Below are 26,501 nucleotides of genomic sequence, written 5' to 3' on the forward strand. Positions count from 1 at the left end.
TCAATCAGTTGCTATGAAAAACGCTGTCCTCAGTCTAGTATGTGAGAGAGAGGGAGACTGAGGGCAGGGAGGCTGGCAGCCAACGTGGTACTGAAAGCACAAGAGCTAGGAAGCCATTTTGGTTTGCAGTTTGTTCATTTCTTTTGACTGTTTGCTGTCCTTACCGAATAAAAATGCACGACCCTGCGAGACTCCTGCCCTGCCAGCTTGACCACTTGTGTGCGTCACACACGTTAATTACACCTGCACTGTAGTTACATACTTATTTTTTCCTGGATAATATATTTCATGTAAACCTATTTGCAGAAATGGCCCAGTCCACCTTACGTGTGTTAGAGCAACATTAAGGACTGGAAATCATTTCTTATGAGTTTTTATTTTATTTGAATCAGGAAAACATTCCTTTTGGAAGCTTTTGGCTATATGACTTTAAAAAGAAGTGTTCAGCCTCCATTGCAATGTAGGAGGGTGTGCTCCAAACTGGAACACGCAACGTGGAGCGGGACAACTGTGAATGACACACATCCCTGCAGAGAGCTCTCTCTCAAAACAGTGCCATACCAATGAGCAACACTGCCACACAAGAGAGAGGGCGCTCTGGGCAAAGAGAGCATCTTGAAGAAGCAGCATGAAGAGGAGGATTTAAAACGTATGTATGGGTGGATATTCCTTTGAAGGATCAAATTCCACAAGACTTGAGTACACAGCGATTGATTGGGTCTTGTCATGTACACTACATCGTTGTAAGCATTTTTTTTTAAATGGTTACTGTAGGACCATTCTACCCATAAACTATAAAACATTATATTCAGAAATAGTAAAATAAACTCCATGACAAATGTTTCGACTCAAAGTCTCTCAATGCTTTCAACACCAGAAATAAAACAAAGATAAAATTCTGTTACTTGTGGCCTCCGGCTATGACAAGTTAGGGAAACAAATAAGAAAGCCAGATGTTACTGTATGAAATTCAGAAGTACTCGATAGCAACCAAGCAGCGAACGGACTATAATGTGTGCATCTCTTCTGAGACCTCGAAGAATCTGTAGACAACGCTTTTTTCTCACTTCCGTTTAATAACACTAAGCAGCTTAAAAGAGGTTCTAGCCCTGTTACAAACAGTGAAAGCAGAACCATGTTAAAAATACAAATAGCTACATGGGAAGGTAGGAAAAGAGACAACAGACATGTGTGGTCTATTCCTAGGATTGGTTTTAGACACCCTACTTTGTGACTACCTGCTGTAAGAAGTCCCTGTGATTGAATTTGCTTATCCACGACGGTTTAAAAGGGCAATGGGACATTTCATAATTAATTACAATGAACGGACGCTGGGGATCCAGCTGCACTACTTACTGCTATTCTTAATGCAACACATTCATTTCAAACCCATCTCATACGGCCCGGTTTACCAACAGTATTCATGAATGGGTGGCATCCGAGCAGTAGCATTAACCTTCATTGCTATTAAGGGTGTTAAGCATTGGGGGTGTCTATGGTTTTAATCCATCATTAAAACGGCAGGACTGCACGGATGCAATATGTTCAGGGATGGGAATGAGACTCTCGTTTGAGGATGTAACGGCGGTCTGTATACACAGGTGATCTGAAAAGGTCACTACAGCCAGGGGATGCTATCTTTAGACTGCAGATCAATAATAAACATGCATGTCTGAATTTGTTTTCAGAATTAATATAGCCGTTTTCCTGATTAGTAAAATAGCGAGATGCTGGCACAGCCATGGTTTTCCCAGAGAAATAAACAAGAATATAAATGATCAAATAAATCACAGAACTGTTTGCACAGCGATGATAAACTGCTGCTAATGTGACACTCAACGCGTGACTCATTCTTTCTGGGATACAATGATTAATTAAAGAAAATTAGGTTTATCGGGTAATGAGACCTATGGGTTTTTTCCACTTCTAAAAATGATGTATTTATGTCTAATGGATTACAGACTTCTCAATACATTACTCAGATTCTATGAAGTAGTAAACAGTCCATGGTTTACATTGAACTGATCCTTCAGTCAAAGCGAGTACTCGGCAGTTTTAACAGAGCAGATGTTAAATCAGTTATTTTTAAATAATATGAATCTTTTTAAATAAATATCAATAAAAACAGATATGCAATAAGAACTAGGAGGACGTAGACTAATCAATAGATAAAATATGTGATCAATTCCACCATAAAATGTGTGTCTTATTTCTGGAGACCCCAGAAATAGACCCTAAATCTGCTTATTACTGCCAAAAGCCTGTATGCGTATGCCATCTTATGAATGGTTTTCATAAAAATGTTTTATAATATTTCTACAGTAGAATACTCCTTTATAGAACAGGTGTGTTCTACCTACAGTATAATATTCTGGATAATGGATGCATGCTACATTGATAGTTTTTTTTTTTTTTAAGCAACACATGGTATAGCACTTTTTTTTGTATGTCTGGTTTTGGATTGGTTTAAAGAAGTGAAATTATCTCCACCAGCCAGTTGTTTCCCCTTATGTCTGAAATGCTTTGCAGCCAGTGGCATGCTTTTGAAGACACTTCTTTGATGGGAAATAACTTTGAATTGCAAATAAATAAGACTACCTGAAAGCAAGGCATGCAAACCGAGGACTTCATTAACCTAGTACGGTGGGAGATACCACCATAGTCTACCATAGCTTCTTTCAACTGAACATGCGGGACCTGAAGAGTGAAGATCAATGAACTAGTTTGCAAATGGATCCTTGCCCCCTACAAAATGTACAGAAAACAATGGACCCACCTGCATCAGGGTAGGAGACTAGCAGGAACAAGGTGCACCTTAAAATCCAGCAGCAAGCCTGCCTCACACTCCCTCATTATTACAGTGTTTAATGAAATCACTGTACGGACTCACAATGTGGATTAATGTCACAGCAGTTTCTATGCTGGACACAGCCAGAGGGCTCCTTCTCTAAGTGTGCACTCATTCATTCTGAAAATACAGCATCCACCTCATTAAACAATGGCACGGAGCCACTTGTCTACAGCATGCGCTGTGTGCCCGGTACAGCGTGGCGGGCTTGAAGGGAGAGCAGTAATGTAATGGGTAAAGAAACCTTTCTCTACAGGAAGCTCCCTCCAGGTGTGTGCAGCACAGGGCTTTGCTGCTGCTTGAGAATTATTACCATACACCAAGTGACAGAGCGGAGAGTCACAGGGGTTAGTTCAGAAAACAGCTCATCAACAGAACCTGCAGGATGTTGCACAGTAACACACACACACACAAAACGTGAAATAATGTGTTACTATAGTAGGATTACTGTGCTGCATATCACAAAAACATCACTGATCTTCTCAGTCAATTAGGGCATTACACATTGAAAAACTGATGTCAGTGTTATTACCAGGTTTAAATACAGGGACTGGTGGAGTAACTGATGAAAGGGAAGAAAGCAAAGGATGCACAATAAGCTACAGCACATTCATGTATTTATGTTACCACTTCAGCAGCACATTCATATAGAGTGGCTCCCCTGAGGCGACACAAACCTATCCGTTATGCAAAGATGAATTTTCCCTAATGCTTGCCTGTCTAAGGAATAACGTGGTACGACGAGTTAGACAGAATTCAGCTTCAGTCACTGGAGGGGCCGAGGATATGCTGACTTGTGCTTTTTCTTGTTCTCTTGCTGGAGTTTGTGATTTCTAGTGCTCTTCATAAGGAAGTACAGTGCCAGACCAGTCCCAGACACAGTGCTGGGCATTCCCACAATGCTGCACCAATGAATGCACTCTCCCAGTCCTGACCTCTCCCTCCACTCCCCGGCAGAGACCCCTAACGCGCCTCAATGCTTGTGTGGAACTCTATCCACAGGGACCACCAGACCCCTTACACTGCTTAACTAAAGCTCACAGGATTCAAATAGACACTTTCACAACGCCATGTTTTGGCAACAGTTTGACTTTGACACAGTTTATGTAACAACATAGAAACAGCCTCTGTGGCGTGGTCTATTGCCACACCAGAAACGTCAGCTGGGTGCGTGTTCAAAGTCAAAGCAGAGCGAAAAGGAACCCTTTTTATGTTCCAACATCTGGGATTTGACCAGATTACTGTGTTAGAGGGAAAAGTGGTGTGCACTGGCATTCTGCAACCCCGTGCCACTGAAACCCATACATAAACATAAAGGTTAATATAATAACAACAATAATAATAATAATAATAATAATAATAATAATAATAATAATAATAAGACAGATTACCTAGTCTGCATGTATCATTTTCATGAATCAACAGTATTCAAATTAAATATAGAATCTATCTATATTTACGGATACAAGATATACAAAAAAAATCTACCACACATGAAGTGAAAAACTTACTATAATTCTCAGAAAGGTTACGTACAAGAGTACATGATGAAATTCTGGTTTTGCACAGAAGACAGTCCTACACTGACCGCATTGAGCTAGCGCACAACCAGTCACAATGAAACAGGGTGGAATATTAAAAAGGTACTAAGGTTCGACTCAAATATGAAATAGTGACAAGAGAGAGAAGTCGCTTGTCTTTAAATAAAGGACGTGTCTGATGTTGAAAAGGCAAATGTATTTACAGAACACTTTCCGCAACAGTAAAATTAAACGTTATTGAAAAAATGCATAGACTTCGTCTGACACTAGATGTTGATGACATTATATATATATATATATATATATATATATATATATATATATATATATATATATATATATATATATACACACACATACACACACACACACACACACACACATACATACACACACACATACATACACACACACATACAGCATTCTGATGTCACGGGAGCAATTAGTACTCGGGATTCTCTGCTAGTGGTCTTTCCAATTATTGTTTCCAACCTAATTATTTCAAAACCACACTACTTTGGAAAGGCTACAATAAAAATATTGTGGTCTAATGCCAGCGTTGCGCAGGGCTGTTAGTATTATGTGACCGCCAGCAGTAGCACACTCAATCGATCCTGTAATGCAGAAATACAACATGCTTTATTAAAAGATGGTTTTAAACAGCATTACTGCAATCTAATCCGGAAGAATGCAATCCTGCGAGAAGTATGCATTGCTCTATTGCGAGTCAGACTGTTTGAATAAATAACTGAGATGTGCAATACTAAGAATTTAAAGCAGCATTCGGCGTGTAAGCCAATTACAAACCCTCGTTTTTAAGCACATTTTCAACCTTTAAATTTTGACCCCGAATAAACCTGCTGTCCGGATGCAAGTATCCTAGCAACAACACCGCACGTTCTAACCTCTAGTTGCTTATGTGTGGGGTGCAATAAAAATTAAAGCAATATAAGCATTTCTACTCACCAAAAACCATAACAGGGTCGGCGTTTCTCGTCCTCTTCGCTAGAGTGTGTTGGAAGAATCCCCGGAAATATGAGAAGATTAAGCAATAACGCTAGTGTGAACAAAAAAAATATGCTTTCTGTTTTTTAAAAGGAATAAATAAATAAATAAATAAAACTTCGCGTCCCGGTTTCCCTTCCGCCGCTTTACCGGAGACCGGTTTTTATTGGACTGATCCTTTCAAAATATTCCACGTTTGTTTTCTAAGCAGTTTCTAGTAGTAATCGCCTCACGCAGCCGTGTCGGGGAGCTTGCACGATTAAAATATTATTGCAAATGCAGTCTCCAGTTTGGTTTGGCCTTCACCAGCAGTATTGCACTGTGTGAGACCAGGATGTGTCCCATTGTGCAACGAGTAGGCGAGTAAAATCAAGTTAGAAACGTCCTTGCCTTGACTGATATATGAATATATTCCTCTTGTGTTGTCTGCATACGCAAAATGCTTGCTTCCCCGTACGCTTTGTAGCGAATAAAGCTGTCAGACGCGCTATTTATTAATTTATTAATTTTTTCAGAGTGGTAGAAGGAGGAGATGGGAGGGCTCTTGCTTTTCCTAAATGAAATTACTGGTTTGGCAGCTTTGCGTAGTCTCAAATGCCTTGCCCACATTATGCATAACTGTAGACTTCTGATGATGTGCATTCGCGCTTCACATTGCAGCGACTGACACTGGCCGAGGAGTCGGCGCCCCCTGCTGGAGCTGAAGTGTACGTCCGGCAGGAGAGCATATTTTAAAGTTTTTTTTTTGCATGTAGGAACTAGCACTTACCATGTGACAATAACATATATAGCCACTTATATAATTTAGACTATAAAATAACAAGTGAAATCAGTCTGATTAAGCAATGGAAGAATGTAGTCGGGCAAGCCTCATTTACATTAACAACTCAAACTTAAGCTAAAATCCAATGAAAACCAATACCGTAAATGTGCCTCCATTAGGGTTTTTTTTTGTAAATTCAGATTCCTATCTGCAGACGCCCATGGCCTACAGCATACATTAGGGATCTAACCAAGGGGGTCCTCATAACACTGATAAAGACAGAGAGAATCGCTGCAGTGCTGTGTTCTATAGGACAGTGCTGGACTAGTTTAACAGTTGATTCAACTTCAGAGATTTCCATGTTTTTGCTGACTATTACATTTTTCTAGGTCATCATGTATGCAGTGTACAATAATGTATTCAAGCATTTACTGTTGCACTTTGCTTTTGACAGATAAAAACCACACACACAGGTTAAAAATGGACTTCAGCTCAACAGTATTTCAATCCCAGAACAGATGTGTTATTTACTTGCCCTGAAAATAGGTAGAAACAAAGATGTATCAGAAAGGGGAGTGATGGTTGCTTGCTGATTGACTAGTCTTAGCACTTGCATCACCGGCTGCAACTGCAACAGGAAAAGCATGAAGCAACAGCAACATGCATCTCCGAGCTACGGATCAACGGCAGACTGATAAGGGAGGAGGACGGCTGAGACATCAGAAACAACCACACACATCATTTTATATCCAGTAAACCAATTTAATGTGGAAAAGAGGCATTATATAGCTATACATATGAGTGAAACATTAAGGTGGACTTCAGTGCAAATGCGACACAAATGTGATTTTATTGCATGCATAACAACTTCACTCAGATGATGAGTTCTTATTTGCATCTGACAGGAACTGTCGAAAGTTGCACAAGAAAGGTCCATGTAAACAATGAGAGCTGGATGATTGTGACACACGCATCCAAATGGCAGGAATTCTGAACTGGCTCATTTTCACAACATGCTTCTCTTAAACAGAGCATCATGTATTACAATGATGGAATTACAGTCTACATAATACCATGTGAATGAAACGAGAATAACAAAAAAAAAAAAAAAAAAAATCCCACCCAAAAACATCTTGAAATAAACTGAATCAAATGGCATTTGAGGTACATTTTATTACTGGTAGAACATTTTGCACGTACCTATTTCTTAATATATCTACAAGTAACAGGACTCCAATTCTGGAATTTATATACATATATATATATATAGAGCATATTTTTTTCATTGATGAGCAAATATAAAATGGCATCATAAGTTACCTTAACATGGTGTGTAAAGCACATATTACTACATACTGTATATACTATTCTTTAAAAGTGTCCTAAAAAAGTAAAGATTATATAAATTTGACCAATACTAAAAATATTCCATAAAAAGTTTGTGATTTCTGTATTCTGTAATAAAACACATATAAAATATATCCTAGTCACAAAAGTATAAAAAATTCTGTGCACGTATACAACAATGTTAATATACAATGGGAATGATTTTAAGGGCACAGAGAATAAACTGTATGTGTCGGTTCTTTGTTCCCTGTGTTTATTTTTGAGGGACTCCCAATGTAATACATCACTTTATAGAAACATTAAACATGTTCATTGTGCAGCAGGTTACAGTGGCTTTGCACGAAGGGGGTTCTTTTTAAAAGGTGGTCAAATTGGTCACACAGGTGCCATTACTTTACACGTGAATTCTCCAGTGTTGCTTGTATACTTTTTATGTTTAATCGAGTAAGAAAATGCAAAGCTTAAATTCGAAGGTTCAAGACAAAGGATTTTACATGTTTTCCTTCCAACTCATCGTCCGTCCTACAGTTTTCCTTTGTATCTTCATCCATTATTGTATAAAGTGGCGAATCCAGTTGCACAATTAACAGGTTTCATAATGTTTCAAAGAAGTCCAGTCTGCTTTAAAAATAAACTGAAAACAAAGAACCCTAACTGTATGCTAGTGCAATTACTAAATGAACTCATGGCAGATGAAGATTGCTATATATTTGCAGAGGTCCGTAAAACATGAAACCTCTTTAAAGTCATACGGAGAGACCCCAGGTCCCGGTTGATTTTCTCCAAGCGATCTTCCAGGGCTTCCTGAAATAAACAAAGCAACCCGTTGTTAAAACTCAATTTGCATCCTAAAGTCCAGTTTCAGATCCACCAGCACATTTATATTATAATTTGAATGGAAAGAGTGTTCTCTTTGTTACAGAACTACATAAAAACAGAAATAATTCATACTTCATCTAATTTTGCTTGCAAGGTCACTCTTCCTCCAACACCTGGTAAACGACTTAACGCAGCCTCAATCTGTTTGGATGAAAAATGAGGTGAAAATTTCAGAAGACTCAGCAGACACCAAGAACAAAGCTACCGACGTAAGAGAATAAAATGTACTGATTTTGCAGAAAATTCTGCAAGCTTGTTCAAAGAAAACATCATTTCTGAAAATAAGTTAAGGGGTATAAGAGTGTAAAATTATAGCTGTACCTCCATGCACAATGATACAATATTAGGTATTGAAAAGCTTATTCTGCTGAAAATCTCTTCTGCATTCAGTTCTTTTTAAAAGTTGCTTGACTGGGAACAGAAGTCTTCTCTATTTATCCAGAGTAGACAGGGAATCGCACAACAGTGACAATGTGAGCTTCCACACCTAAAGCCTGCCCTGGAGGGACCATGCTCTTGGGGTGAGAGATCAATCCATTCCATGTTCATTCATCATCACTAGTCTTTTTGAAAAAGTGCCAAATTGTGTGTTAGCTTTATGATCAGGAGGGCTCAGCTGAGACAACCAAACCAATTCTATTGGTGATATACTGTAATGCATATTATACAACGGCAAGGACCGACCTCCTATTCATTTCAATGGGCTACGTGACGTCATAGACGTGGCAGTATCTCAGGACGTCGCTACAGTGCTCTTTGACCCTTTCTGGTTACTTGTTTTTAATTTCAACTTACCTCAAAGCCATTGTTTAGTTGCAAAACGGCACTCCAGTGAGTTTGTCAAATAGCCACTTCTTGGGCTGTTGAAGGCACACCCTGTCGTGCCACACTGCTTAATTAAACAATTGTTGCACACACGTCAACTAGGGGTGGTTTCTATGGCGACAATCTACTGTCCAGACGGGTGGAATCCATCAGTTTTAAATAAAAAAAATGATGTTAACACAACCTGTTTAAAACCTTTGCCAATGCAGTGGTGTTTGACTGAATAGCCACTGATGACAGTCATCCAGACTTGTTGGTTTTTTTAACAATTCTTTTAATTCTTGTTCTACCTGTTGCTTTTCTTGTGTGAGCTCATCAAAAATCCTCTCCGTTTCTGCCAGCGCCTCCATCCTTGCTTTGTAGGTCAGCTCTGTCTCATAGGGCGTCAGTAGCCCCGGTGTGTGGCTCTCTGCGTGGATGGCTGGGGTCTTGTCTTCCCAGGCTGATCGACTCGTCACGGCTCCCTGCTTCACTGCTTTCAGTGCAGACTCCGTGCGGCTATCAAGTCTCAGTCCAGCGTTGCTTGAATGATAACTTACTATAAAAAATATTGACCAACTTGACAACAGCTTTCTAATGATGGGTCATGATGATGTTGATAACATATATTACATTATGCAAGACTCACTGTGGTTTTGCTCCAATCCAATGAACAACACTGGTCAATTATTTCAAGCTTCACTCATATAAAAATGTTTAAATATAACTGTGTGTTCAAAGAGCAGTTTGCATATATTTACCTTCTGGCTCGTCCAAGGAGGTGAACTGAAGTCTCTTTCTTGGGCTAGGGCTATGTGAGGGCGAAGCTGAGGCAACATCATTCTCATCCAATCTCACACCAAACCTGACGAGTTTCAAAATAAAAGTTTATGGAATGGCGATATTTAAAGCAACACACGTTCCCTTTCATTTTGATTGAAGACAATAATCTGGTATTTATATTTTTAAGGCAAGGGAATAGTCTTTAAAATAATAGTATACAGTAGTGTATATGAATGGTGTTACATCTTAGTGGACGACAACTTTCATCTGTCAAAGTGCACTGAGCACATTTACCTAGTCGGGGAGTTCTGATCCTTGCCAAGCAGGTGGCTCATTCCAGGTGAAAAATTCTCTCTTGGGCATCGTTTTGGGCTTGACTTTGCTGAAATTGGGGTTATCATTGTATCTCTTTTAGCTGAAACACACAAATTTAAAATTTTCAACAATTAAAAGTAACAAATATGCTTCACACAACTGTAATTAAAGATTTGCAGAAAATTGAATCCTGCAATTACAATAGCTGTATGTTTGTAAAAAAAATAATAGAAGTGACTCTGAAAGCATGGTTGAAATATTGGCCATATCATGTCACATTTTTACAAGGACATGCAATCTTAACGCTCAGTGTGAAAGGCACATGATGCCTTTCCTCACTACGCCACCTATCTCCCAACAGGAAACCTTTTTCTAATAATTTGAGGATTGTGAAAACCTACTGGGTGTTGAAACAGGGCTGGCTTTCCTGTTCTGAGGAGGCAGAGATGAAGATCTGTTTCCCACAGGGGAGCTGTTTCTCTGGGTCTGCACTGGACTGCTGCTCTTCTCTGAAAGCTGATTCCTGCTGCAAGTCTCAGCAAAGCTTACACTTGGTTTACAACTTCCAAATCCTATAAAAAAATGTATCTCTTCCTTTACTTGAATTTTGGAAATATTAAAAGAAACTTAAATATTATATGCTATTTTGGAGTGTTACCTGAAAACATTCACTTTCATAAATATGAAATGCACTCTCTCACTGTTTTCGCATATCTATCTAGCATCAAACATTATTCATATTTTAAAACCTTTTGCTCCAAAGTGCAATGACTTGAGGACATTTAATGTGAAGTATTCTTAAGTCATCTTACTAATTGTTTTTTTCCCCCTCTCTTTCAATAAATATACACACTCAAGTGAAAACTATTCCCGATATACAAATAAATGAATACTGCACTCCATACGTGAGTCGCTGGCACCTGGTTTCCTCAGTGCCCTTCCCTCAGTAGCTTTTGTCCCATCCAGCTCAATCAGGGCCTTCATTATGGGAGTGAGGGAGGGGTCTCTTTTGAGCTCCTCTTTTGCTGCAGTAGTTTCCCTCTGAGTTGCGTCTTTTTCAGGAGGAGAATAACACCTGCGAGTAAAAACAGTTCTGTGAAGTTTGGAGCAGTGCGATTTACTCCGTCACTCAGGTCGTGGGATTGATGACTATTAGCTTTTATTTTTTCTATCGTGTATTTTGTCCGCGTTTGATTTTCTGGGTTACCGTACCTGCTGCTGTTCTCATATAAATCATTCTCCAGAGGCTGTCCTGTGAAAATGGAATAGTTGGCTCCAGGAGTCAGCCACTTTCTTCTATTAGCATCGAGGTCAACAGGGGCTTTACTGGGAGAGCGATACACGTCGGGGTGGTGGAGCAACAGGCTGGGGAAAAAGAAAGGAAAAAACTAATACAAACCATACAACTATTGAAATGAACAAACAATGGCATGTACAATCTCTCACAAATACATACAAAACAATTCATTTGAAGCCAAAGCTGTAATAAAATAAACAGAAACACCTACACATACCCAACTCCCGATGCTTGTGAATGACTCGGAGTCGTGTGACGGTGTTTCGTAATGTTTTCATGTTCAAGCTGTTTTATCTGAGCTTCAAGCTTTGAAATAATTCTGAAACAAAATCATACAAATTTAACATGTGAAATAAATGTAACTCGATACTGGATCTCAATCTTGAATGATCACGGAATAAAACATTAATATCTAATATTACAGCATTTTACAATAACCAACACTGCACAGCAAGTGGCATCTGAACCGTACCCTCACTACAAACATAAGTAGAAAAAAAGGCTATAAAACACATTTTCATAGCTCAAAAATAAATTGATATTTTACCTCTTTAGTTCAGATATCTGTGTGTTTGCGTCAAAAAGCTTGTTTTCAGTTGATACCAATGTATCCTAATAAAAAGCAAAAAAAAAAAAATAGCAAAACAAATTCAGAATTATCGAAATCTATAATTGACAAAGGGTGGAAATGGCTTGCATTCTTTAAACAGGTCAATATATATTTTTAAGAATATTTTTTTTACCTTAACCCTTTCATGCTCCTTTCCCAGAGATTCATATTCCACTAGAAGCTGAAACACAAATAAATAAATAAAAGACCCCTGTGGCATTGGGTGTTGCAGCTACAGTATTCTAGGAGAAAACAAGAGCAAAAATCTCAGGAGAAGTAAACATGCTGCTTCATAAGCATATATTAACAGGATGTACTGTTGTCAACCCTGTTCTTGTCTTAAGTGGTGTATATGACAAAACTTTTAAAACTTTGTCCTCCACCTTATTTCTAACCAAGATCCAGTTAGTTTTCCGGGCAGATTCAGTCGCCGTGATCCCTTAACAACTTACATCCTGTAACATCTTGTGCTCCTTTCTCATTCTGGCCTCTTTATCGTCCGAGACCTTGTACGCATTCTGAAATGCCTCTTCCAGGTTTCTCAGTCTGGTTTTCAGCTTGTGCACAGCATTGTCCTTGTCTTTGTTACTGTTCTTCATTTCATCAAGGCGCTGCTGTAGAACTTGAGCAGCTGCGCTGGCTGTTTCATAGCGATCAGGCCAATCCACCTGGGGAAAAAAAAAAAAAAACACCAATGGGACTTCCTTTAATGCATCTTTGCTGGACCAGCCACAGAAGTAAGATGTCAAGACCCAGGCAGCAACTTACCAGCTGTTTTTCCAACAACCGGTTCTTATTTTCCAGGTCTCTTATTCGACTGCTTGCCTCAGTTAGTGCTCTTTCTAGATGGTCACACCTGCCATTAAGAAATTAACATTATTAGAAAATCTACAGATCACTAGTGTGACAATATAGTCATGCAGTGAAGTATTGGGGTGTGTTCTAGAGCCGATCTGCATAGTTAACTTCTTTCCTTTTTACAGTATGTGTGTTCTGTATGATTTCTCTATTGTTGTGTCTGCTTTGATCATCATTTGCCTGGCTAACTATTCCAGCAAAAAAAATGCTTCCAAAAAGACCCAGCAAGTTGTACAGGCTGTAGTGCACAATGCTTCACTTTTAGGCTTTAGTGAAAACATTTTCAGGAATAGTTAGTATGCATGCCAAACCTAAGCAGAAACAATAACCATACAAAATGCACGGAAGGTTTTATTACATTCAGAGAATATTAAGTATGCTTTTAATAACTAAAAATGCAATATTTATTATTCCAATTCCGATCTCTTATTAATAGAACATACTAATCTAAATAACTACAAATAGTTTTTGGTTTTTTTTGTTATAACAGATTACCTTTCTTGGAGATTTTGATTCGTTCTCTCTATGTCAACTGAATTGGGAGGCCTTATTACAGTCTCAAGCTGTTGTTTCAAGCTAGTAATCTCGGATTCATAGTAGGCACGAAGATCTGCGATGTGACGAGAATGCTTTTCTCTCAGGTTCTGTCTCACCCTGAAAAAAAAAACAAAAAAAAAAAACGTAAAAAAAGTTTTTACTTATGCAATTAAAAACCTGCTTGAAACACCAAATAACAATATACGACATATTATAGAAGCAAGTTATCTTTTCAAATGTCTTAATGCCAATGTTTTCCTTTCATTTAAGCTCAATAAAATGACTCAATGCAATGATGCATTTCTAAAAACATGAACGCAATCTTCCAACTCTTACTAAAAACTGAACCGAACTTCAGGTTTATTTGAAAAACACAACAGGGCAAAACGTACAGCGACGAAACAACAGGGTCCTCCAAGGAGGACAGGGATATGGTTCTGTCTGAACCCCTGGCTCCACTGGCATGCAGAGACACGCTGCTCTCCATTCTAGACGGTGGGGTGAGGGTTGAGCAGCTCCCTTCATCATCCGTGTTGGACAAGCTATCGTTCTGAATGCCGTTACGGAAAGCTGGATGCTGTCCATTTGTACAAACGACTTTCGGAGAGGTAGAACACAGACTCCTGCTCTTGCTTGGTAAAGCACTTTTTTGTAAAGAACGTCTGTGCGTCCCATTTATCTGTGCTGCTGACAAACTACTGGCGTTTGAAATGGAATCGGTGTCGGAATGGCTTTGAGAAGGCGCATCTGCCATGGAGTCTGGACTAACTGCATCCCCGGGAGCTGCTGAAGGCTTGGCTTCTTCAAGGAATGAGGCAGTATTGAAATGGGAAGGTGAGGAAAACAATGAATCCCTGTCAGCTGGCTTCATGTGAAGTGTTGGATCAAGGGTCAAAACCTAAGAGGAAAACAAGGAGAAGATTAAAACAGAATCTGATTTTACATTTAAGCAAAACATTAAAAGTGTCATGTCCGTCCCTTATCCCCAATGCTTCTGTGTAGCTTACATGCTTCTCAGAATAATGCAATCACTGCAACTAACAAATGCATTTTGACACCAATTATATTCTGAGCAAAAGGTACCGACTTACTTTCAGGTGCCTATTAAATTATACACACTAATCTGGGATTCCCATGTTGTTACAGAACTACTGCACAATACAATCATTAAGAATCTGTTGAAATGTTTTTTTACAAATGTACCTTACCTGTGGAGCAGACTGACTTGGGTTAAACTGAGAAGAATATGAATCCCTGTCATGAATGTTTGCGTCTCCCTTTTGCTTCATATGATAGATTTCTTTAAGAGAAGCAGGCAGCCTTGGCTCCTCTGTGTGAGGCTAAAGGTTAAACAGATGATTTGGGAAGTCAGGGTCACGACTGATTTGAAATATCACTTCATATTGGATTTACAAGTTAATATAATGGTCACGTCTTAAGTTAACATGTACTGTAGTTCCATATAAACAGCATATGCGTACCAGATTGATAGACTCATCTTGCAAGTAAAAATAAGACCCATTTTCCAAGTTCTCTGGCAAGGAGCGGTACAGTTCACTTTCATCCAGTTTCCAGTATGTAAGACCTACATAGAATTCATAGTAAAAAAGAAAATTCAGCCATTGCCACAAATTAGGATGAGCAACTATAAGCGAGTCAAATGTCAAACCTTAACAATAAACATTATGTGCTAATGTAAAAAACATTCTAAAATATCCTGTTAATGCACCAAGATACACGTGTCATTATGATGTAGCAATAGGGTTATCCAGGTCCAGAACACCTCCAAACCAAATCTGACTGGGTGACGCTGCAGAGTGCAACTTAGAGTCTACTGAGATATGTTGAGGGATAGAGGAATATGTACTAATCAGAGGGTTAAACAGTTGTAAAAACATGCGGGAAAGAACACCATAGCGCCGACGTTTCTTTACCTGAAGCGTCAGACACAAGGGAGTCTGGGCTATCATTTCGTTTTCCTAGGAAGAAGGAATGAGACGGCTCTACAGCAGAGCTAGAACGAATCTGAAATAAACCAAAAAATTCAATCAAAGTGTGTGCTTTCCTTGCAAACCAACAAAACATTCGCTTTATTTCTATAATGCATGCAAAGCTAGACCAGTATGAAGTTTGGGGCACAAACAAGACTGTCAGAAGTATATTGTCCGGACAAAAGACACACAGCCGATACATAAAGTGGTGAAAATGATTTCCTATTCACCAACAATAAACATCAAGACATATTATTCCTTTAATTAATTTTGTCCAGACAATGTTCACAGCTGAATTTGGTTGACGGAGAGGTTTTTTCGGTAGAATCCTTACTGTCAAAATATTTTGTATCCCTAGAATATTTTAGCTGACGTTCATCCCCAAACCCTGAAAGACCCATCATTACAGCCAGCCCTGCACCAGGGATTGTCATTCATTACAAATCTATGAACCTCATTGAGCACTTACATCCTCGTGATGGTCTAGACTCCTGTTCCTTTCTGCCTGCTCTTCCTGGCGCATGTTCAGTACAGCTCTGCTCTTACGCTGCTTATGCCTTTGTTTCTGTGCCCATGATGTCAATAGCTGACTGGAATACACACAACTGTGTTAAAAACTATGAACATGCAACCCCAATCCGGGGGTGATATTGCCTTAGTTTTTAGAGTCAGGAAAGTTAATGGTGTAGATGGGGAGGTCTGCATATGACAACAAAACTAAGGGGATATGAAAACACGCTATTTTTCTCAACCCATACATTTCTGCGATTACCTTACTGTGCATCAGCTTAAGAGGGAGCTATACAAGTCTAATGTATTCTATACCTAATCAGATCTTTCCACATTTCAGAATTATTTATTAGCGGTTGCATGACATTTGTAAAATATCCAGTACCTACCCGTTCATTTTTCTTTGATCAACTGACAGGTTTGGATTGGTTTGCTTACGGCCTGCAGGAGAAACGTTACATCTTTTTTCCTGAGCAGTCCGTAATTCAGGCTGAGAGTTATTTCCTTTAGAAACCCCGTCTGACTTAAATGGACATGACAGGTTTTCTGAGGGACAGACAGCGTGTCCTGCATGCTTTCCCTTCAAGGCGTTCTTGTCATTACTGGAGTCCACGTGCTTCTTTAAACTATGTTCCGAGGCAGAAAGCGTCCCAAACCCACTGCTCAGTAAAACAGCAAAAGCAGAGTCCTCTGGATTAGTGTCCGAGGAATTTTGCTGTCTTCCTATTTCACCAGGATTGGGATGTACTGAAGTCTGTTTGTGCAGCAAAAAGGGTTTTGAATGACATCCGTTAAGTATTCCTAATAAAACTGAGTTATCAGGAACCACAGCAAATGCTTCAGTATTGTGCAGGGGGTTCTGTTTTTTCTTTATCTGGACTAAAGCTTTGATTTCGTCCTGTATGAGCTGAATTAGAGAAAAACATAAATAAATTATATTTAAAACAAAGCTCAAATTGTCACCAATACACAGATCCACAGCCTAATAGTATCTACATGAGAAATACTAAGGTGAGATTACTTGAAACACCTATAACATGGTTTTAAGATGCTATTTTTTAAAAATAGGTAATGCATGGGCTTACTTGAATCTGGCACTGGTATTGTTCATGTTGGGAAAGAATCTGATCTTGGTACTGCTTCTCCACTAGTTGAAACAGCTGGAGCCACCTGGCCTGTTTAGAATAAGGACATTATTATGAATGTAAAATATTCCATTTACAACAAGCTATAACTTTATCAGGGACAATAATAGTTGTTAGAATCCACCCAAACCTGTACTGAAACCCCTTGAAATGCTAAAGTGTTGCACTATGGCTTGGCTTCTACACTGGAGTCATTTAGGTTCAAAATAACAAGGGACACGTGTTTTTTGCCCTTATGGGGCTTTTCAGTGTGGAGCAGCTGTGCCCTGGTCTGTGCAAATGTTGCCAGGGATATATGCAGAAAGGAGAGGAGTGCCACGAGGCAGAATGTAATTGACGGATGGGGTTCCGTGATCACAGCAGTGCCTCGCTGATAAGATCCAAAATGTGAACGCAGTGCTGAGCTTACGATACAAGGCTATGGAAATGGAAAGGATGCAGCCCCTACACTATTGTAGAAAACGAGGGACTGTAATGCTTGTATACATGTAAGATCAGTTGGAGTTCACTAGTTCAGTAAAATGCACCTACTGCAAAGGAACAACCCAGTGTTAAGCTGGTTGTGGTACTGTAAGCAAAAACGACATATTCAGTCTGAAACAAGTAACATGACATATTTTCTCTTACTGTGATATCGTCAGTAAACTGCTGAGATCCCCAGGTGGCCTTACAGAGACAGGTACATTGGTTAGTTTTGGACTGTGTATAAATCATAACAGGAGTGATGTATTCCATCCGGTTTCTGGATCCCAATAAATAGTCTAATATTGCATGACTGTCCTCCTTACCTCACAGTTCTTCCAAATCTCTGGGTCAGATTCTCCACTTATCTGGATGTCTTTAACTAGAGCCGTTAAGCTTTCAATAGGACTGGGGTTTATGGAAGGTAGCTTTCTCCCTGAGCCGAGTGTTTCATCTGTATTTACTCTGGAACACATAAAAACAAAGAAGGTCTAAAAATACTTACTTTTTATTAAAAAATATAATACTAATTAGATGGAAAAGGCCATTAGGAACACACATTCAACAATGTCATCACACTTTTACATACAAAACCATTTACACTATATTCTCAAATACTACTTTAAACAAAGGTCGTGCAAATAAATAATGCACATAATCGTGCATTTTTCATAAGGGATTCCAATGCTATTCTACATAGCAAGCCCACCTTAAATGACAGACTACTCTAAACACATGCCCCCTGCTCTGTATCCACACACTACCTGCTATTGTTTGAGCTGTGCTGTACTGCAGTTTCAGGGCCAGTGCTGTTCATCAGTTCTGGGGAAGACTGGAAGAATCCTTTCACTGTTCTGACAGGCTTTGCAGTTGAGTCCTCCATGTCTGCTCCTGGCTGGATTGGTGGGCTGTCCTCTGATGATATGATTGAGGACTCGCTCTCTTTTGTGCCATTGCTCTCAACATTTTCATGGCTCACACCAGCAGAATAGGACACATCTTCAGATATACTGTCATCTGTGGACATCCTTAGGTTCCCTCGTTATTAGTGACTATCTGACACCTACTTAATAAAAAAAAAAAAATATATATATATATATATATATATATATATATATATATATATATACACATACACACACACACACATTTATATACACATTTCAACAGATTTAAGGTTGTAACTGTAATTCATAAAGTCGTGAGGCATTTAAAATAAGAGTTGCGTTTAATATTATTGCATGACATGAACGTTGTGTTTGTTTCGGTCTATAATTATGACCCCCCTTCAGGCACACAATGTCCTTCCACCAAACCCCATCCTTCAATCTTGCTGTAGAGGGAATACGCCACTGACCGTCCCATGATATAACGGTTATGGTGTCCATATAATTCTGTCAACAATAACATTCTCTAGCTAGCAAGCTGATAGTGGCGCTACGGTGTCACTTCCCTCAAAATGTACAGCAACTTAATAATAATGTGTATGAATGTAATGTTACAACTTGAATTGTGCTGTACAATATGCACCTAGCATACAAGGCATCTTCATCGGGGGCTACAGCAACCCTGGCTGTATAATTCTGCGCTTCTAAAAGACAGATGTTATCAAACATCATTGTGAAAAAAAAGATATATGTACTTCCACGAGCATGACCGCACGTTATTCAATATACACCAAAGCTGAAAGTCAAATACCGTGTTTTTTCAATTAGATATTTGTCAACCTTCACACTTGACAGGTAAATACCGTTAACACTTCTCTCTGTGTTTAACGATTTGAAAATAAAACACAATGTGTATAGAAACGTTAGTACGCAACGCATCGTCATGCTGAGAGTGTAGTACTGTACTGTTAGATCGGTTTCGAGTGATGTGATCATAACATTAAATTAGGTCCTGCTTGTGCAAAAAAATGGGCTTCCTGGTCTCCACCAGTTATATTTAATCCCGCATTGCTATAAAGAGAATAACAGCAAACGGGCACTAACTGCATTCAATGCAGCTTGCTTTTAGACTGTATTATTACAGGTAAAAATGTTTAAGCTTGGACTTACCAGCATCCTTGCCCCATATTTGTATTTGTACTGTAAGCCCGCGAGAAACGTATCTTCCAGTTTTAGTCTGGCATCCGTCAACGGTAACCAAAAAAAAAAGAACGCCCTGAAGCCGCTAATTGGTTGACGCATTTCGAAAGCTGAAATGCTGATTGGCTGAAGGGACCTTCTTCTTCGGTTAGACCGCTTTATCGTTCTAACCGTACTAAATGTGATTGGCTTGTCAACTTTGGACATGCGCATTGAAAACAGCACAACACGGGGTCGCATTGGCTACACGTTTCGTGTGCTGTGGTGAGGGGCAGAAGGAAGTAATCAACCTTGTTCAAGGAGGTGAGTGTTACTGTGTGTATACAAATATCAAGGGTGACAGTTCATAAGTCGCGTTGAAAATATCAAGCATTCAATTTAAAAACGAAACAAAAGGTTTACATGCATTAGAATGCACTATATATTCCAAGTAAAGGTAAGATGTACTGTTTGTTTTGTTTTGTTTTTTTACAGATTCAGCACACGAAGTAGAGGTTTTCTTCTGATGTCAGCATCGGTTTGGTCTAACCTTTTTCTGGCTTGCTCACGGGCGGTAGTAAAATGGAACTTGAGCTTGCCAGGAAGCCTCTTTTTTTTGTCCCGTAGGACGAGACTGCCGTACACTCAGAGCGCAGGAAAGAAAGACTCGCCGGATCTCGTTTCTATCAATGAGGGGGAACTCGAGGAGCAGTTTGTGAGAGGGCATGGACCCGGAGGACAGGCAACCAACAAAACCAGCAACTGTGTGGTGCTGAAGCACATCCCATCTGGAATCGTGGTGAAGGTAAAACACCTTTATCCGAGAGGGTCTGGAGCGCTGTCCCTGTGCATAATAGCATGCATTTTGCAGGTTTTGATATTAGTGTAAATTAATTGTACACTGTATTACTGAGTTACTTTTTTTGTATTCTACTGTATATCTTATGACGGAGTGCTTCCAGTTTTGGATGATGGCACCCTTTAAGACAATCTAAAGTTGTGGATGGAAATAAGACTCCCTTTGCATAGCTGTTTGATCCATTCCTGGTTTTGCTACCTTTTAGACACACCTGAGCTGCTTGTTTATAGTGTGGCTAATCATGTTTCTGTTAACCTGAATGGGTGAAACTACTATGTAATAGGGGTCTTATTTCCATCCCTGGTAAATACATTCAAATGTTTTTATTTTTGTTTGTTGTACAGTTACCCTTTATGATTGCAAACATTTTCAGTGGTTCTTATTTCAATGACACCAGCACTGTGCGTTCAGGATTGCTGCTCTGTTCTCACTACCTGCCGTAGATATGTACAGTAAAATAGGCTAGATCAGCCAGTGTCTTTATAGAAGAAGCCAGCGCCATCTAGTGCACAGCAGTGGATTACCAGAAAAGTAAAAAAAATAAATACATTTTCCAAAGTGGTTTAAGAACAATGTAGAATGAAATTTGGAATCATTCTTCAAGTGGTCAGTGCAGTTAAATCTGTAGGGATCAGACAAAAGGTTCTTCATGGTGGTAGAACCGTGTTTCCTGATCATTTGGTGATTTCCCCTGCCAAGTTTCAGTGCTCTGCGATGAATTTAGTTTCTCCACAGCAGCCTTACAAAGTAGCATTGTGACTTGAACTAGTCTGTGAAAATGCCGTGGACTGCAGCCGGGGTATGATTAGAATACATCTTGTGTTCGGAGTGCTGGTGCTGTATTCACAAAGGCTTGTTTGTTGTCTTTTTAATTGCAGTGTCACCAGACAAGGTCAGTGGAGACCAACAGAAAAAGAGCCAGAACAATTATGCAGGGGAAGCTTGATGTTTTCTACAAAGGCAAAGACAGTGACATTGTGAAAAACAAGAAAGAAGCAGAGTGGAGGAAGCAAGACAAGAGGAAGAAGGCAAAAGACATTTTAGAAAAGAAGAAACAGTTTAAAGAAAATCTTCAGACAGATTCCAAACAAAGTGAGGAAACAGACTCCTGAAAGTGTTTTTTTAAAAACGTGTTCTCCAAAGACAAGCTGCCTTGAATTATGAAATGACAACATCAAAAATAGTTTTGTTTCTTTCTCCAGCCCAGGGGGAAAAAAAACTGCAAGATATAAGCGTGTGCTGCAGTTACAAAGGGTGTTTGCAGAAGACAGAACGAGTATGAGACAGTATATGACCGTATTGAATTGATAAATGGGATCGGATTTCTGGTGTATGATAACCATGCAGTGGTAAAACGTGATTTTTAAAAGGGTGTGATGTTGTTTTTTTTTTGTTGCCTGGGTCTGAAAATTCAAAAAAGTTTACTTTTAAAATAGAAAACGCACAAAAACAGCCAAAGGTACAAATGTATCCCAGTTTGTTACATTGCCATTCAGCAATGGTTTAAAACGTTTCTGAGAGTGTGAAGTTTGAATTCTGGGTACTTGAACAGTTATTCATGCATCTAACAGAAGCTGTCTGTAAAACCTATTAAAATGTATCATTTATACATAAGGGGTGTACAGGTATATATCATGGAGGGTACAACTGAAGATTATGAACAAAAACTATGGACACTGCAGACTTAATGAAAATAAGTTTTATTACACTGAGTAATAAATACATACAAAGATGCAAATAATGGCTTTATTACAATAGTTTATCCAAACCCAGTATGTGGTGTTTTTGGCACTATTCATTACTCTGCCTCCTAAGTGTGTTAAAAATCTGAACTCTTCGGACTAGTTCTCTGTCATTAAATGCCCCTACTACAGTCTAAACCAGTTCAAGCCATGCAGTTCTTTGTTTCTTATGAATTAGGAGCACTGGCTACCAAGCATGCAGTCATTAGTTTCTGTTTCTATGCAGTCAAAAAAAGATGATAGGTTCCCAAATGGAAAAAAAAGTATTATTAAGGTATGCAAATTCCTGTCAAGTATAGTTTGATATACTGGTCTTTAACTTTGTTTTATTTTTTTGTCAATTCCTCAGGCCAGCAGTCAAATTTGTTTTAAGGACAATAGTTTAGCTTTCCTGAACGACAATGGTTAGAAGGTAGGATTTCAAAATGATGCTGTTTTTGTCAGTTTTAAACAGAGTTGAAATGTTTAAATCCAGCAGCTAGGATCTTGCATTCCTCTCGGTTTCAGCCAGGCATTCCCGTACCAGTCCTCTAGCATGAATGATACCTTTAAAAGAATGAGAAATAGGTTTGATTTGCTTATTCACCGCTCTATGAGAACAATACAGACTATAACAGAAAAAACATGAAACTAAATTACACCACATCCAGAACATGAAATACAAACAACAGCAGGGTCAACAGACTGCAATCTCTTAATAACCAACTGTGGCAATATTAAAATAACCACAATATTCCAACAGAGCACGCCTGGGAGCACCTTCAGAGACACTTACAAAAGAGACAAGAGAAATAAAGGAAGGCGAGCCAAAATGAATGCAGAAGTAACAGTAACGTTTGACACTTGAGTGTTTTAAGTTACGGATAGAGTCACAAAATATTAAAGTTAGTAAAATAAATGATTTTCACCTCGTTTTAGTCTCTCCATGGCACTTTTGCTTCCAGCGTATGTTGGTCTAATTTCTTTCCCTAGTTCTTCAATAATAGATAGAAGTTCTGCATATTTGCTTTGAGGCACTTGATTACCACTGCTCCCCTGTCACGCAATATGAAAAAACAACAGGTTAGATTAAGTCAAGCGCGCCTGTAATCATGAATGATCGTTTAAAATAGTATTTATAAAAACAGAATCAGGACTGTAATGATCTTGGTCAATCCTGGTGTGTATACATAAACCCAGCGCTACAGTTCTGTAGTTTCAGCTGTGTAAGTCAGCACAGCAGGTCCTGTTTTAATTGCACTTGCTGGTTCCTGTGCAGACTCAGTGGAAGGCAAGTGGAAATAATTATAATAACACTTTGGTTCTTTACCTGTGGAAACCCTAACGATGGCGGCCCATAGTCATTCACTAGGGGCCTGTAAGACACTGCGGATGCTGCTAAGCTTGTGGAAGGAGAATGCACATTTCCAACTGTGAAAAAAAAAACAAGATGAATCATGCAGTTTTAAGTATGCTTACTTCTACAAATGTGACAACAAAACGTTTATTGCAGTTCATTACAGGTCACTCTTGTGCTATTCCGCCAGGCATTGTGTGAAATAGATGTATACTCTTGTGACCCCAGACTCCTAAAAATAGGTTTTAATTTGTATAGTATTCTGTAGTGTGGGTCGAATGTTGTTTTTTTCCCCTCAGTACAGTCAATGCACACAGGATTGATCAAGGCATGCATGTAAACGATTGCATTTTGAAATACAGACTTTGATAACTGGCCCATTTTGTGAATTCGCGTTAATGCTGATAGGAATTTTCTGGGGGGGGGGATGCCAATTTGTACACACGTACATTATTGTTATTAACAGGTAGACAATAGATATATGCACGTACGTATACTGTGCAGATGTATAGGGAATCAGAAATACGTGCCCTACAGTTCCCGTATTTAACTGATGTGACATGTAATAACGCCTATCTGACACTAGGTGTCCTCGGCGGGCAAAAAAAGAACATTCCTGATCCAGATCAATCATCAGCCCTGGGGAGGCAATCATGGAGGAAACCGAACGGGCTCATTTAAGAAGCCAAAGTGATACATTTTTAACAGCGTTGTAATACAATCAACACGGACAAAGGCGGGTACCGGGCACCGCGGACTCGGTTAATCCGGACTCACTTATCCTCGTTTATTTACTTTACAGACGTAAAAAAAGCTTTTATGATTAGTAATAATGGCGGATATGAATCAGCTCTCAGGATCTGACCCTACATATATAACTGGACAAAAACTACAGACATGGGGCTTTCCCCAGGTATTCATTGTAACATCGAATTTTATATCCAATAAAACAATGATACAGTTACGGGTTAACACACATTTCTGGCTTACCCTGGTTCACGGAGGTCCCAGGAATGTGTGCGTGGAGGCTGGGTTTGTAAGACATTCCCAGAGACATTATAAATTAAAGAAATAAAAATGTCCTGAAATTCAGTGAAGCGTCTCTGTCTCTCGCAGACACTTTTTGTTGTTTACAGCAGCAGCACCGGCAAATATGGCCGTCACTTTATATTGACACCCACAATGCAATCTATCATCGTAATGATGGTACATTTATAAATTATAACAAATTAATCAGAAAACGACGGGCATCCTTAAAAAAAAAACTATACACAAACTCAACATATTTCAGCTACTTTATTTAACTCGGTTTTTTTTTCTTTTAAAAGGTTACAGTGTTACCTTTTATATTGATATCACTTTATTTTTGTTAAGTTATAAAAAAAAAAAAAAAAAACACCAACCGTCAATAAACTTTGAAACACTTATTACCTATCATTTGTGAAACTGTTGGTACAGGCATTGTCTGGAATAATATCAGGCAACGAGAAGTTATTTTACACATAAAATTATACATTTCTCAATATTTAAGGAGTTGTTTGCAAGCCTGTATATTGTTATTACGTTATGTTTTACGTTTGTTTTTATAAAACCAATGACAGACAAGACAGTTTTATTTTTGGTATCATTTAATAAGAAAATAATATTTATCTGTGGCTGTGCATATATTTCCACCTTTCCCGGTTTAGTCAGTGACTGGGTTTAATTTAATTAGCTACGTCGTGGGATATGTGACGTGGAACGAACGAGGCGTATTACAATATCCGTGAAAAAAAAACAAATTCTACGATTAAATAGTTTTTCTATCGAGTTACAATTAAACTGTGACAGCGGCATGCAAGTATACAAAACACACATTTCCCCACTATTTTCAGTTTAATGTGATTTTTTTTCCTTTTTTTTTATTCCTTTGTGTTTCACAAGATTTAAATCCACGAGGCCAGGGTACCATTGAGTCGGTTCAGTCGTTGGAACGGGGGCTGTTGTGGCAGGATTAACCTCTTCCTGTCGTTCACTACCGATATATCCCTCCCCCAACTAAACCGAGGTTAGCAGAGTGTGGGTTGTTAGTTATATCTGTGTAGCGTGCCCCCCATTTTAAATACATGATAAAATACAACAGTAGGTATATCTCTGTATAAGATCATGCCCTCTTTATCCTGGTCAGATGTGGAAGTGGAGATGTCGTGCTAGGTCAAGAGCTAGTTACATATGGGTTCAGGAAATGAATACATTTTTAAGTCATCTTTCTAAAGTGAGTGTTGTCTACACCCTGGAATTAAAGTCACCGCTGTAAATCTGTGTTGGGGGTCCTACACCAGCTACTGTCGTTATCCAGTAAGGGCATGTTTATTCTTATTTTTTATCCCCAGTTGCTGTCAGTAAAGATTTGAATTTCTTCTGTCAGTTTGTTGGGTTCCCAGTGCTGACAGAGCACTGGGTTTAAGATATGAATGGTACAATTCAGTATATACAGCACTGTAGACAATAAAGATGAAACTCTCTTCCTGGTATCTAATCGGCTCCTGAGCTCTAAGTAACATGGCCTGATTTCCACTAACACCGTTGGCCTGTATGTTTTGACTTTGCAACACCTTCCTATTACACTGAAGTACAAAATACAAGAACCAAAATATACTCAACAGAAGAGAGCTATAGATAATACTAGGAAGCTAAAATAAGATTTAGCACTCAATTAATTTAGTTTATCTTAGCATTACCGAAAAACAAGAAACTCCTCAGATTTGAGAATCTATATATCTGCGAACATGTTGGTAATTATAACTCAATGTTTCTTTTATAC

The 26,501-nt window shown here is 38.9% G+C and overlaps 4 protein-coding genes across 17 annotated transcripts in view; 1 reads left to right on the top strand and 3 right to left on the bottom strand.

The window, feature by feature from the left end:
* The window catches only part of LOC117426774 (membrane-associated phosphatidylinositol transfer protein 2-like), an 80,235-nt gene extending 74,152 nt beyond the window's left edge, over positions 1-6,083 (bottom strand). For all 11 annotated transcript variants that reach the window (XM_059033066.1, XM_059033061.1, XM_059033063.1 and 8 more), the window contains exon 1: positions 5,356-6,083. The gene's annotated coding sequence lies outside the window, so the exon portion shown is untranslated. The remainder of the gene's footprint in view (positions 1-5,355) is intronic.
* Positions 6,084-6,891: 808 nt separating this feature from the next.
* Positions 6,892-19,916, bottom strand: LOC117426316 (M-phase phosphoprotein 9-like). Of its 4 annotated transcripts, none has more exons than XM_034043773.3 (24): positions 19,753-19,916; positions 18,460-18,758; positions 18,022-18,160; positions 17,174-17,263; positions 16,478-16,995; positions 16,048-16,168; positions 15,522-15,612; positions 15,069-15,172; positions 14,796-14,927; positions 13,980-14,485; positions 13,546-13,704; positions 12,961-13,048; positions 12,645-12,860; positions 12,326-12,373; positions 12,130-12,194; positions 11,800-11,901; positions 11,498-11,650; positions 11,191-11,360; positions 10,687-10,857; positions 10,265-10,385; positions 9,949-10,052; positions 9,499-9,746; positions 8,456-8,524; positions 6,892-8,308 (listed from the first exon to the last, which is right to left on the bottom strand). In XM_034043773.3, exons 2-24 carry the CDS (start codon positions 18,720-18,722, stop codon positions 8,207-8,209), a joined length of 3,780 nt encoding a protein of 1,259 aa, XP_033899664.3. In that variant the 5' UTR covers positions 18,723-18,758; positions 19,753-19,916; the 3' UTR covers positions 6,892-8,206. The 4 variants fall into 4 exon arrangements, with proteins under 4 accessions (XP_033899664.3, XP_033899663.3, XP_058889052.1 ...); XM_034043772.3 differs by having other exon boundaries at positions 18,460-18,761; XM_059033069.1 differs by lacking the exons at positions 6,892-8,308; positions 9,499-9,746 and having other exon boundaries at positions 18,460-18,761.
* A 61-nt stretch (positions 19,917-19,977) lies between these two features.
* On the top strand, positions 19,978-22,078 carry LOC117426437 (mitochondrial translation release factor in rescue-like). Its single transcript, XM_034925289.2, has 3 exons — positions 19,978-20,085; positions 20,257-20,566; positions 21,499-22,078. The coding sequence occupies exons 2-3, from the start codon at positions 20,288-20,290 to the stop codon at positions 21,730-21,732; spliced, it is 513 nt and encodes a 170-aa protein (XP_034781180.2). The 5' UTR covers positions 19,978-20,085; positions 20,257-20,287; the 3' UTR covers positions 21,733-22,078.
* A 226-nt stretch (positions 22,079-22,304) lies between these two features.
* Positions 22,305-24,869, bottom strand: LOC117426438 (cyclin-dependent kinase 2-associated protein 1-like). Its single transcript, XM_059033070.1, has 4 exons — positions 24,689-24,869; positions 23,672-23,772; positions 23,271-23,397; positions 22,305-22,908 (listed from the first exon to the last, which is right to left on the bottom strand). The coding sequence occupies exons 1-4, from the start codon at positions 24,753-24,755 to the stop codon at positions 22,841-22,843; spliced, it is 363 nt and encodes a 120-aa protein (XP_058889053.1). The 5' UTR covers positions 24,756-24,869; the 3' UTR covers positions 22,305-22,840.
* Positions 24,870-26,501: the final 1,632 nt, after the last annotated feature.

This window comes from Acipenser ruthenus, chromosome 11 (assembly GCF_902713425.1).
Source record: "Acipenser ruthenus chromosome 11, fAciRut3.2 maternal haplotype, whole genome shotgun sequence".
Lineage (NCBI taxonomy): Eukaryota > Metazoa > Chordata > Actinopteri > Acipenseriformes > Acipenseridae > Acipenser > Acipenser ruthenus.